The 13307-nt window shown below is 38.0% G+C and overlaps 1 protein-coding gene across 15 annotated transcripts in view; it reads left to right on the top strand.

Annotated features, from left to right (window-relative positions):
* magi2a (membrane associated guanylate kinase, WW and PDZ domain containing 2a) overlaps positions 1 to 13307 on the top strand; it is a 287991-nt gene that overhangs the window by 175086 nt on the left and 99598 nt on the right. For all 15 annotated transcript variants that reach the window (XM_048156798.1, XM_048156796.1, XM_048156797.1 and 12 more), the window contains exons 5-6: positions 1527 to 1731; positions 6318 to 6397. In XM_048156798.1, the coding sequence (XP_048012755.1) occupies positions 1527 to 1731; positions 6318 to 6397 (285 nt within the window). The remainder of the gene's footprint in view (positions 1 to 1526; positions 1732 to 6317; positions 6398 to 13307) is intronic.

Raw genomic sequence — 13307 nt, 5'->3', positions numbered from 1 at the left:
CCAGTCAAGTAAATGAATTCCCACCATTTTCCCCAATTTTTTCTTGTTAAATATTCTGTTTAATCAGAAATACATAACATTAAATGGAAGTACATAAAATGGATGTTTAATGTTGACTTTAATGATTCAGTAAAGTATCAACTTCATCTTTAAAGTTTTTTATAAAATCTTTGGGAAATAGAAACAAGACCATTTTTGACAGCAAGTAAGAGTATATAGTAGATGTAGAATATTAATTTTTATAGCTCAGATAATTTGGCTTTGGGATTTTATGTGAAATCTTTGAGTTCATATTGAAATATCTGACTTTTCATTGCATGTTTGGTGTCTTGCAAGATCTGAGCACAATTTGAGACGTTGATGAAATCTCTGAAGAGACGCATGAGGATATTATGAGATAAGAATATTTGCCGTTTTTCTTAGAAGTACTGTTTCGGGATTTACAGTATATAAAACAAATATATGATTATTATATGGCTGTAAAATATTCTCAATTCATTCACCAAGTGTGACAAGAGACTTTACTCTGGATGCTGCGCCTTTGATGCCTTTAAATGTTGTCTAGATAGGCAGCTCACAAGGTTGTGTGTGTGTGTGTATGATTGAGTGAAGCTGTCCTCTCATTTCTCAGTTGATTAAAACATCAGTACTGGTGAATGTTATGGGATTCGGTGTCTTTTTCTTTAGTCTCTTCCTCTCTCTTCCCCTCGATCTGTCTTTGCGCCTCTCCTTTGGGACCTCCAACCTCCATAACTCAAACTAGGACACGTTCGGTTCTCTTTCTGTTTTTTTTTTATTCTCTCGCTTTCTCACCACAGACTCCATTTTAATCACTCCGCTCTTATTTCACCGTCTCAGTCCAACTAACTCCATCTCTGTCTGTTCTTCCATCATTTCTTCCAGTCTTCTGTTTTCTCTTTCTAACATGCTCCTCTTACAGTGACCTGCTTTTCAATTCTCTCAGAAACTCCAAATCTCAGTTACATCTCTCTCTCTCTCTTATAAATATTTTCTCTGTCTGTCTCACTCACATTCACCGGCTTTCTCTGTAGTCTTGGACTCAGAGTTTCACCAGCCGCGCTGTTAAAAGTTGGAGACGTCTTCAGGAATATTGGATTCTTGTAAATTTGACAGTTTTCTTTTTATTAGCGTAGCTCCACTTGGTGATTATTCTGTTGAATTTTATTACACTATTCATCATTTTTATCTGCTTCTGTTGTCTGGTTCTTTTTAATTGATAAAGGTGTTTGAATCGGAGATGTATTTCTGCAGTTGGCGTTGTTAAAAGGTTATAGATTTATTTTCATAATTTGTTATCAGAAATTTTTTTCTTTTGTCAAATCAACTTAGATAATTAATGTTGTTCAGATAACATAATATTTTGAGTTTCTGTTGATTAAACCAATTGTCTTCATTGAATTAACTCAAATCTTTCATTTCAATGAACTCAAAAGGCAACTTTTTTAAGTTAAACCAACAATTCCTTTTTTACAGTATATTTTTCCAAATTTTCTTGCATTTTTTAGAGTCCAGTGAACATGAAGACAAGAGTACGGATGCCTCAGGAGAGATGCCCACCACATGCCCCTCTGAAACCTCCACAGATGCCCCTAAAGAAGAGACAGAACCACCAAAATCGCCTCCCAAACTGGATGAGAATGACGAGCTGGGTCCTCTGCCAGATAACTGGGAGATGGCTTACACTGAAAAAGGAGAAGTGTACTTCATTGAGTGAGTATCTCTATCCGTCTGTATAATTTCAAATTAATTAGAATTATAATCAGCATTATTTAAAGGTGCATTCAGTATTTTCCCCCAATAAAAACGTTTTTACATGGAGCAAGAGCAGAATGGGGAAGAAAGTTGAATTTAAGTGACTTTGAACATGGCATTGTTGGAGCCAAACTGCTGATCTACTGGGATTTTCACACACAACCATCTCTAGGGTTTACAGAGAATGGTCTGAAAAAGAGAAAATGTCCAGTGAGCAGCAGTTCTGTGGGCGAAAATGCCTTGTTGATGCCAGAGGTCAGAGGAGAATGGCCAGAGTTTATAGAAATACAACAGTAAATCAAATAAGCAGTTGTAACAACCAAGATCTGCAGAAGAGCATCTCTGAACGCACAACACGTCAAACCTTGAAGCAGATGGTATACAACAGCAGAACCACTCCTGAAAGCTACGAACAGGAAAATGAGGCAACAGTTCACACTGGCTCACCAAAATTGGACAATAGAAGATTGGAAAAACTCTGAGTCATGATTTCTGCTGCAACATTCAGATGTTAAGGTCAGAATTTGGCGTAAACAAGATGAAAACATGGATCCATCCTGCTTTGTATCAATGGTTCAGGCATGTGGTGGTGTAATGGTGTGGGGGATATTTTCTTGGCACACTTTTAGAGCCCCTTAGTATCAATTGAGCAATGCCACAGCCTACCTGAGTATTGTTGCTGACCATGTCCTTCCATTTATGACCATTATGTCCATTCCTCTTCTGATGGCTACTTCCAGCAGTATAACGCACCATGTCACAAAGCTTAGTGTATTCCTCACTGAGAAACTTTTTTGTCTACAGTAGCATAAGAAACAGCTCTGAGATCAGTGGCAGAAAGGTAGACTCGCTTGTCTCAGTGATGGGACTCGACTGACGGCACTCTGCCAAGCGACTGGCCAGAGAAATTGCAGCCAGGGGCAAAAAGATGGTGCACCTTTGATGTGCTCGCTCTCTATGACACTCCACACTTCTTCCCTTGTGTCTTTCAGTGTGTGTTTTCTCCCTGGTGTCACTTAGTGTTTCATCCCTCTCTTACAGAAAAGAAAATTTATTTAATATAAAAGCATATCAAAGGACGCTCTATTGGCACAGTGCATTTCCACAGCTTATGTTCAGTTGCTTTGGGAGTCTAAATGTGACTGAATGCATGTACAGAGACATTTTGTCATGATTAATCTGGTCCAGTATGAGTGTGTGTGTGCGTGGTGAGAGATAGACATATGGAGAAGTGTCTACAGTTTGAGAATTAAAGACGCTCCGTCTGTGAGGGAGATCGAGAAAAACAAGGCGCCATTGGCTGTTTGACAACTCCATTAAATCCTCAATAGTCACACTGTGTGGGCCAGTGCAAACTCTGTGTGTGTTGTGTTGTGTTACATGAAGCAGTGACAGACTGTCCTCGCATCATTCGGAGTCAGTCATATTCAGCTACTGTCTTGAACGATACAACAGAAAATAAGTATTATCCCTGTGGAAAAACAGTGCTGTACAGTCACAGTTAGAAGATTGAAAACATTTCTAGCTATCTACATGGGACAAATATCAAATATATGGAAAAGCAATTGAAGTTGTATGTGCGTGTGTGTGTGTGTGTGTGTTAAGGGTGTAACGGTACATGTATTCATCCCGAACCGTACGGTACGGACGTCACGGTTCGGTTCATGCTGTTAGACAATGAATAGTCAGTCAGAGGCAATCCACACTACAATACAGAAGGGGGCACACAAGGTAATGCAAAGCTGTTTGCTAACCACCACAACAGGAAAAACCGCAGAAGAAGAAGAACAGACAATCTAGATAATGTATGTGTTCAATCTTTCAACCGGTGTTTCAAACGTGGAAAGACATCAGTAAAACAGCTTGAGAATAATATCTCACAAGAGAAATGAACTATAGAGGGGAGCATTTCACTAAATATATGCACTATATTAGCTTATATATTCATTATATTTACTTTACCTGTTAGTAATGTCTTAAAGGTGCCCTAGATTCAAAAATTGAATTTACCTTGGCATAGTTAAATAACAAGAGTTCAGTACATGGAAAAGACATACAGTGAGTCTCAAACTCCATTGTTTCCTCCTTCTTATATAAATCTCATTTGTTTAAAAGACCTCAGAAGAACAGGCGAATCTCAACATAACACCGACTGTTACGTAACAGTCGGGGTGTACGCCCCAATATTTGCATATGCCAGCCCATGTTCCCAACATTATGAAAGGCATTAGACAAGGGCAGAACGTCTGGATGTGCACAGCTGAATCAACAGACTAGGTAAGCAAGCAAGAACAATAGCAAAAAATGGCAGATGGAGCAATAATAACTGACATGATCCATGATATCATGATATTTTTAGTGATATTTGTAAATTGTCTTTCTAAATGTTTCGTTAGCATGTTGCTAATGTACTGTTAAATGTGGTTAAAGTTACCATCGTTTCTTACTGTATTCAAGGAGACAAGAGCCATCACTATTTACATTTTTAAACACTTGCAGTCTGTATAATGCATAAACACAACTTCATTCTTTATAAATCTCTCCAACAGTGTAGCATTAGCCGTTAGCCACGGAGCATAGCCTCAAACTCATTCAGAATCAACGTAAACATCAAAATAAACACTGTACTTACGCGATTAGACATGCTGCATGACAAACACTTTGTAAAGATCCATTTTGAGGGTTATATTAGCTGTTTGAACTTTTTTTTATGTTGTTTAAGGCAAGCGCGAGCTCTTGGGGCATGGAGCACGAGATTTAAAGGGCCACACACCCTGAATCAGCTCATTTCTAATTATGCCCCTAAATAGGCAGTTAAAAAAATGAATTAAAAAAAAATCTATGGGGTATTTTGAGCTGAAACTTCACAGACACATTCAGGGGACACCTTAGACTTATATTACATCTTTTAAAAAAAAGTTCTAGGGCACCTTTAAAGGGATAGTTCACCCAAAAATGAAAATTTTATGTTTATCTGCTTACCCCCAGCGCATCCAAGATGTAGGTGACTTTCTTCAGTAGAACACAAATGATGATTTTTAACTCCAACCGCTGCCGTCTGTCAGTCAAATAATGCTAGTGGATGGGAACTTCTACTATAAGAGTAAATAAAACTTGCATAGACAAGTCCAAATTAAACCCTGCGGCTCGTGACGACACATTGATGTCCTAAGACACGAAACGATCGGTTTGTGCGAGAAACCGAACAGTATTTATATCATTTTTAACCTCTAAAACACCATTACGTCCAACAGCGTTCAGCATTCGTTTAGTGAGCTCTGACAACGGCAGTGATGTCTAGCACTCGTTGAAGTATATGCGCGAGACATCACTGCCGTTGTCAGAGTGCGATCAGACCTCACTAAGCGAATGCTGAACGCAGTTGGACATAATGGTGTTTTGGACAAAAACACAAAAGTGTGGGAAACATTTTTTAGTGTTGCTGTTGAGCATCATGCCAAGCTATTTTATTTTATTTTATTCTTTGTTTTGTGAAGTGAAGTGAAACAAAACCATGGTTTTGTGATTAGCATCAGACCTTGTTCATGCCCTCATGCTTCAGACCAGTGGCGTGCACGGGGGGGGTCTGGGGGGGCTTGAGCCCCTGCCCCTTTGATCGCGAAAGTGAAAGTGCCCTTTGCGGTGCCCCCACGTTCCCATTTCTCCCCCCGGATCGCGATTTCTGCCGAGGGAGAACATTCCCCCCGCACCCCCCCACCCCGGAACACGATTTCGGTCGAGGGAGAAGCCCACAAAACCTGACATGCAACAGTCTGCAGTCATGGCTGTGTGAAAGAGGGAATTTGTGGACTTCAAAACCAACTCAACAAAATGAACTAATGGATGTAACGTTAATTAGTGTAATTGGCTAATTAACAAGATGTTGTGTGAACATCTAATGTTGAATGAAATAGAGAAGGTAGTATCAACATTTTAAATTGAATTTGCGTCATCAGTTGCTGTAGTCTCATTGGTTCTTCTTAGATGGCTGTCATAGGAGCAGTCACGCCGCAGGACTATGACTCAACATTTCAGATGCTGTCAGAACTTTACTGGAGGATTCATTGCAAAGGCAATTAATTAGTTGTGGGTGAGCATGTAACACTAAGCCACTAAAATCTGCCAGTTTTGCCAATCTTTTCAAAAGAAATCTTTTTATGATTCCTGAAATAGTTCTCAGATGACCAAAAAAAATCATTTTGTGTACTAAACTGTTTAATGAAATCACTGCTCATGTTCAGTTCTCCTCCCTCATACAGTTAGTCAGTCACATCTTCCTCACCATCTCTGTCCTCCTCCTCCTCTCTTTCTTGCTGTGCTAATGAGAAGCTTACAGCTAATTAAAAGTATCGATTGCCGTTTTGTTAAGCTAAACTTTTTTTTTTTCTCACCCTCGTTTAGAGATGAGGTCTCCAGAGACTTCATTTCAGTCTCTCTCATCTCTTCAGTGTGTGATAATTTACAGTAGCAGTTTGCAGCACTCTCATCCCGCTCTCTTCCTCTTCATCTCTTTTCCCTTTCTGCTCCATTTCTCTCCTCTTCAGCCACAATACGAAGACGACATCGTGGTTGGACCCCCGGCTTGCGAAGAAAGCGAAGCCCCCTGAAGAATGCAAAGAGAACGGTTAGTGTTTGTCTTTCATTTTCTCTATATGTTATGACTCTGTTTGCTTTACTCTCCAAACTGGTGCAGACCAAAGACAAACATTTAAATGTACTGAAATAAAACAACTAGCCACAAGAGGCTGTATTAGTGTATTACTGTATTAGACTGCAGTGATTATTATATTACAGTGTTATTAAACAAGATGTGAAGCAGAAATGGCTTATTGCTTTTATAAAAGATCAATGTTCCTCAAATTCTTCCATCAAGTAATAAAGTTCATTAGCCTAACTGCAGGCTGTTTATGATTGCTAAATAACGTAACAATCTTTTTTATGACTTGGCGCATTTATGCACAGTTCAGTGGGACTATCTGTAACTACATGTAGAGGATATCAGTATGTTTCTTTCATTTAGTTCATTCATAAGTCAAGCATCACTATTGTTATTTCTCATAAGTGAAATTATGTAGCTTTTTGAGGAGATAAGTGCCATTGGTTTTTCGAAGCAATTGAACAATTTTGTTTGGCAGATAATAAAACAAGTCAAACAATCCTGTAGAAACTGAAGAAGGGACCTGTATCTAGTGACAAGAATATTGTAGAGCAGGTGTAGCTAACACTGCTGCAGTTTATCCTGCAGTTTAGCTCTGACCCTAATCAAACACACCTGAACAAGCTAATAAAGGTGTTCAGGATTACTTAAAAAAAAAAAAAGCAGGTGTGTTGGAGCAGCGTTGTAACTTAAGTCTGCAGGAAGGTAGCCAACCAAGAGCAGGGTTGACTTCTTTTTTTTTTATAGAGAATTGGGGTTAATACAGCCTTCATGTGCTATTGGAATTATCATAATTACAAGTTTCCTAGTCGGAAATTGGACGCCCTCTCAAAGACATATTTTCTACTGGGAAACTCTGAGATCATTTTGATACCCAAGTTTCCAAACTGGGCGTGCCATTCACTTTAGACATGCCAGAGGGGACAATGATTGATGTTTTGACTGGTATTCTTTATTTTTTCCACAACAGCTACATCGCCTTGTCTTGTTGTTTAAAGGAAAAGTTCACCCAAAAATGATCTCATAATTTACTCACCCTCAAGCCATCATAGGAGTATAGGACTTTCTTCTTTGAGCCAAACACAATATGAGTTATATTAAATTGTATTCTCTTCCCAGCTTTGTAATTGCATTGAATAGTGCCAGAGTTTTCGAAGCTCCAAATAGCGCATCTATCCATGATAAAAAATCAATATGACTACAGTGGGTTAATTCTTTAAGCCTTCTGAAGTGAAGTGACGGGTTTTTGTAAGAAAAATATCCAGTGTTGGTGAAAGTTACTTTTAAAAGTAATGTGTTACTCCCTGAAAAAGTAACTAATAGCGTTATTTAGTTACTTTTTATGTAAAGTAATGCATTGTGTTACTTTTGCCTTAGATTTTTAACAAATAAATAAATAAAAGTTATATTTTTGGCAAATGTAAAGACCCTTTCACACCAAAAGTGAAATGAATAAGCCTCAGGCTTAAAGGGTTAGTTCACCCAAAAATGAAAATAATTTCATTTATTACTCACCCTTATGTCGTTTTAGACCCGTAAGACCTTCGTTCATCTTCGTAACACAAATTAAGATATTTTTTTGATGAAATCCGATGGCTCCTATATTGAGAGCAAAGCCATTGAAACTCTCAAGGTCCATAAAGGTATTAAAAACATATTTGAAACAGTTCATGTGAGTTCAGTGGTTCTATCTTAATATTATAAAGTGACAAGAATACTTTTTGTGCGCCAAAAAAAAACAAAATAACGACTTTTCAACAATATCTATATGGGCCGATTTCAAAACACTGCTTCATGAAGCTTCTGAGCTTTATGAATCTTTTGTTTTGAATCAGTGATTCGGATCTCCTGACTTTGGCGCTCCGATTCACTGATTCGATTCGTAAAGCTCCGAAGCAATGTTTTGAAATTGGCCCATATAGATATTGTTGAAAAGTCTTTTTGTTTTTTTGCCACACAAGAAGTATTCTTGTCGCTTTATGATATTAAGATAAAACAACTGAACTCACATGAACTGTTTCAAATATGTTTTCAGTACCTTTATGGACCCTGAGAGTTTAGAGAGCCATAGAGGAGCCATTGGATTTTATCAACAATATCTTAATTTGTGTTCTGAAGATGAACGAAGGTCTTACGGGTGTAGAACGACATGAGGGTGAGTAATAAATGACATTATTTTCATTTTTGGGTGAACTAACCCTTTAATGAAGTGCAACCTTACTCCTGATTTCTCTCAACATGGGGACAGGAGAGGTGTCATTTTGTAAATGAGAAAACAAAGTAACTTACGTTTAGTAACTTATCAAATGATCAACGCATGGGAGCGTTTGAAAGCACACGGAAGTGTTTGAATTTGAAAGCATTTTGAAAGCGGGAGCCTGTGTATTTGTGTAAGTGCTCAGTGACGACCGTCATCGATGTATATTTACAACACGTTTTTGAAGCGTTGATCATTCTAGCCAATCACAGACATGTCTGATGAGCGCGTGAACACAAAGGCCAATCAGAAGTTTTGTACGAATCCGCGCAACAGAGCTCAAAGCATCATATTTTTTTAAATTTCAGCACCTATGTTGTACCAAAGTCAACTCTTCTTTACAAAGTGACTATATAGTATATAGTAGCTTCTGCGGATCCATGTGAACAGGGATGGTTTTGACAACGTTGTCATCTGTACTCGAAAATCTCATATTTAGTACATCGTTGACGTGTAAACGTACCCTAAAATCCATCACATAATGTCCTACCAACCCCCTAGAAACACCCTAGCATCTGTATAACAACACCCTGTCAGCCACCCAGGACATCCTGGCAAACATCTACCAATGCCCTACCAACCACCCCTTTGCAACTGCATAGCAACACCACCCAGAACACCCTATTAACCATAAGGCAATGCCTCGGCAACCGCCCCAAAACATTCTACCATCAAGGCAGTGAATTTTACACTGGCAAACACCTCTCACATATTCTTTAGCAAGTGTAGCAATCCAATTTTTCTTTTGGTTACTCTTCACACTCTGCTTCCAGCACTTACCAGTGTATTTGAAATGATCTTGAGCTGAAGTATCTCAAAGTGAATAAGTTGTTAAATTAATCATGTCTGCAAGGGTATTCACCGTTGTTATACCTGCTGTAAGAGGATTTATTCATCTCTACCTTCCTCTGAGTTCACACATTTGTGCACTGAAATCTGAAACTTCATGTTTGCAGTATAATCAAGTGTGCCAGTGCATAAGGTGCTGCTTGTTCGCATGCTCGTGCGAAACAACGCATTTCACATGTCAGCGGATTCCCGCAGTTCAAAGGCCTGTCAGCCAGTGTTGTGAAAACACGCATCACTGCGGATTTGCGCGGACGCGTGCTTGCGTAACTCGGCCGCCCTCTTTTGTTTCGAAAATGAAGGGAAGACACAGACACAGCTCTGGATGCAAATCAAAGTCGTCTGCTGTTTTCTTTAATACTGTCACGCTCATGTTCCTAGACTGTTTGTTTCCCCGCGAATATTTACCGCAGCACGGAGTGAAGTTTCCGTAGATATGCCACAGTGCCTCTCCTGTTTACCTGTCATCTCCCCTCTCTCCCTGTGTCGATGTTTCTCTCTGATGGTACGAATTCCCTGGGTTTGCGAGTGAATGAATAAGCACAACTAACATGTCTCTCTGTGTCTGTCGCTCGTGTTTCATTGCATTTCATCATTTCTGAAGCCGTCACTGTCAGCAAGCACCCCGAAAAAATATAATACACTCACACTCGCTGGGAACAGGTGGAGATATGATTACAGAAACAGATGCATGGATGGATTGATGGATGGATGCGGCTTTATCGCTTGACAGCTGTGTCAATACAGGAATTATTTTTGTTTTCTCAGTGATATTGTACAAATTAGCTAAATTAATGAACAAAATGTACATGCAAAAGCCCAACAGCGTCGCATAACAGCACACAGCGGTGTGATTTTCACCGAGATGTTTATTCATGCAAGTTGCATGAGGTGTCATAGCAATTTTGTGCCATTGTGCATTCTTAGAACGACAAAAAGCCTCATTTTCCTCTAGCTGCAACAATCGAGATTGGATTTGAAATGGAATATTCTGGTTTATAAATGTCCCCTGATAACAGCATTTTTTTTTAGCAGACATTCCTTTCAGTTTTGTGCATTTTCTCATGAGTAATTAGTTTAGTTGCCTTCAGAAGTGGTTTTATCCTTACAGTCACAAAATGCTTCTAATGCCTGAAGAAAGCAATCCGTTTCCATTCATCTCAATGGCAGTCGTTCGTCTTTAGTATGCAAGATGCTGCCACCTTTATAGGCACCTCTGGAGACCATTTTTCGGTGAAAATGTCTTGCAACGGTTGGGCTCCGGAAGTAAAAAATCAAATTTATTTTCTCCATAAGGTAATTGATGTTTAATGATAACTTTTAAACTTTTAAAGACAGTGAATTCAAAGTCTGTTAGTCAATGGTATATGCTTTTTTGGTAACACATATAAACCATTAACTAAGACTTTTTCCTCAATAAACTCCTAATTTACTGCTTATTAATAGTTAGTAAGGTAGTTGTTAAGTTTAGGTATTGGGTTTGATTAAGAATGTAGAAAAAGATCATGCAGAATAAGGCATAATATGTGCTTAATAAGTAATAATAAATAGCTAATATTCTAGTAATAAGCAACTAGTTGAAAGACCCTGAAATAATGTATTACCAATTTTTTAAGCCATCACATTATTTCAACTTTTTTTTTTTTTTTTAATAATCATGTTTAACAGAAGAATTCCTGGTGAAAAACTACATTACCCATGATTCTGCAAAGAAATATCCACCAATCAGATAATCACATCACCACAAGAGATCGCTCCCATGAAATACAGTAATAGTCAGATTTCCTACACTCTCAAAATACTCAACTTTAAATCATGAGTTTTATATTTCTCTCTTATTTCTAATTTGATTATATAATTCACAAAACTTAATGGAATTGTAGTTGTTTCCCTCATTTAAAGCCGTTAAGTGCACAGTCTTGTATCTTTGTCTTTTCAAATACTTTTTTGTTTCAAATCAAAGTTTGTAACGTTGTGATTCGCCTTGTAGCTGTCTGGTTTTGTTCATGGCTTATTACACTTTATCAAAGACTTTTTTAAATCCCTATAAAAAAGGGAAAAAAATGCCTCCTGAACCAAAGCCGCAGTTGAACAGTTGAACTCTGTACTCCAAATTAAGAGGAAATGAATATTCATTTCATACTTTTAAGAGCCCTTCAGAAAATTGTGTCACTGGTAAAACAGCTACAGCTTATAAAATGGGAATATTTGCAATTATGTTTCTTCAGAATACATGGCTACTTTTAAATGGCCATCAGTTTAGAAACAAACCAGACCATTCACACTAACAGCAAAAAAAACTGACCTTCTAGATATAAAAGTCATGAATCACCTGGAGTTAGTTAGAAGTTTGTCACAAGTTAGAAATACTCTTTGTAGAATGTTCTCAACCCTTTTCCAAGCTCCCAAGATTATGATCAGAGGAAGAAGACGTAAGTGGCATTATAGATGGTTGTTATTTTGGAAGACAGAACCTGGCAGACAGCTGAAGATGACGATGCAGAATTAAGTGTTTGTTTTTAATGATAGCACACACATAAACTCCATCCATCAATGAAGTTTCAGGCTGGGTGATTGTGAATCAGTAAAGGAAGAGCAGAAGAGAGATTTTTATCCCTGTCAAGTTTAAAAGCATTATACCTCCTCATATCTCCTATGGAGCCTATTGAGAAAATGTAGCCTTGTTGTTCATATAATATGTTCATATATAGGGTGCGATTTGTGAAAAAAAAACAGAGGGGGGGATGTTTTGAAAAGTTTTTTTTTTTTTTTTGAAAATTTGTTAAAAACCACAGTGGATCTATATACTATTTTTGGTATATAAATTGGTAAAAATCTTCTGATTTAACCTTGAGATTTGAAGTATTAGATAGCTTAGATATTTGCACCACTATTTACAATGACACTAATAATTTTTAATTTCTGATAGAAATGCAAAATCAATCGGTAGTTATTAATAGAATAACGAGACATAAACCTTTACATTAAATCGCATTTGGTCCCATTTATTTTTGATCACAGTGCATACACATAAAAACTTTAAGTCCAAAAATGCGCACATTTGGAGAAATGCACATTTACCTCATATTTCATTAGATAGAATAGCTGGGCCGTACGCAGGGTTTCATAACGAGGTCAGAAAATATTGTTTGCTAGGGGGGTACGGGGGCAAATCCCCCCTGTCCCCCCCTACAAATCGCACCCTGTGTATATATATATATATATATATATATATATATATATATGTGTGTGTGTGTATATGTAAGCAATAAGGTACGAGAGGCTGTGCTGTACTGTGAATAAGTCACGGCTGTAGGGCGGAGCGGAGTGCTTGCAACCCCTTCAGCCGTGACTTATTCACGATACAGCACTAGCCTCGAGTGCCTTATTGCTTTTATAAAACAGTTACCACACAATACAAATATTAAAGCCAAAAATATATATCAATGCAACTTTCATGAAGTAAATTTTGACTAAAAGCCTTCCTTCCGCCGGAAAAAATAGTCCCTGACCGTGAACAGCAACAGAAGTTACATTATTATGCCAGTAGATGGCGGCAAAGTCTGTCTTTATGAGTGTGTCAGTCAGTAGCGAAGACTTTTACATTGAAAAGACTGAATGGTTGTGAACACGGAACAAGACGCAACTGATAAATGCTTTGACTAGCGCTGTCAGTCACGGGAAAACCCCTTAACTGTTAAAAGGACAAGATAATATATCGGACATTTAAACAGGTTTTTTTATTATGAACATAGGACTGACCTGAAGGAAAAT

The sequence above is a fragment of the Megalobrama amblycephala genome, linkage group LG14 (genome assembly GCF_018812025.1).
Source record: "Megalobrama amblycephala isolate DHTTF-2021 linkage group LG14, ASM1881202v1, whole genome shotgun sequence".
NCBI classification, from domain to species: domain Eukaryota; kingdom Metazoa; phylum Chordata; class Actinopteri; order Cypriniformes; family Xenocyprididae; genus Megalobrama; species Megalobrama amblycephala.
Note: the sequence above shows the minus strand (reverse complement) of the source record. Positions and strands in the feature narration are given on the sequence as shown.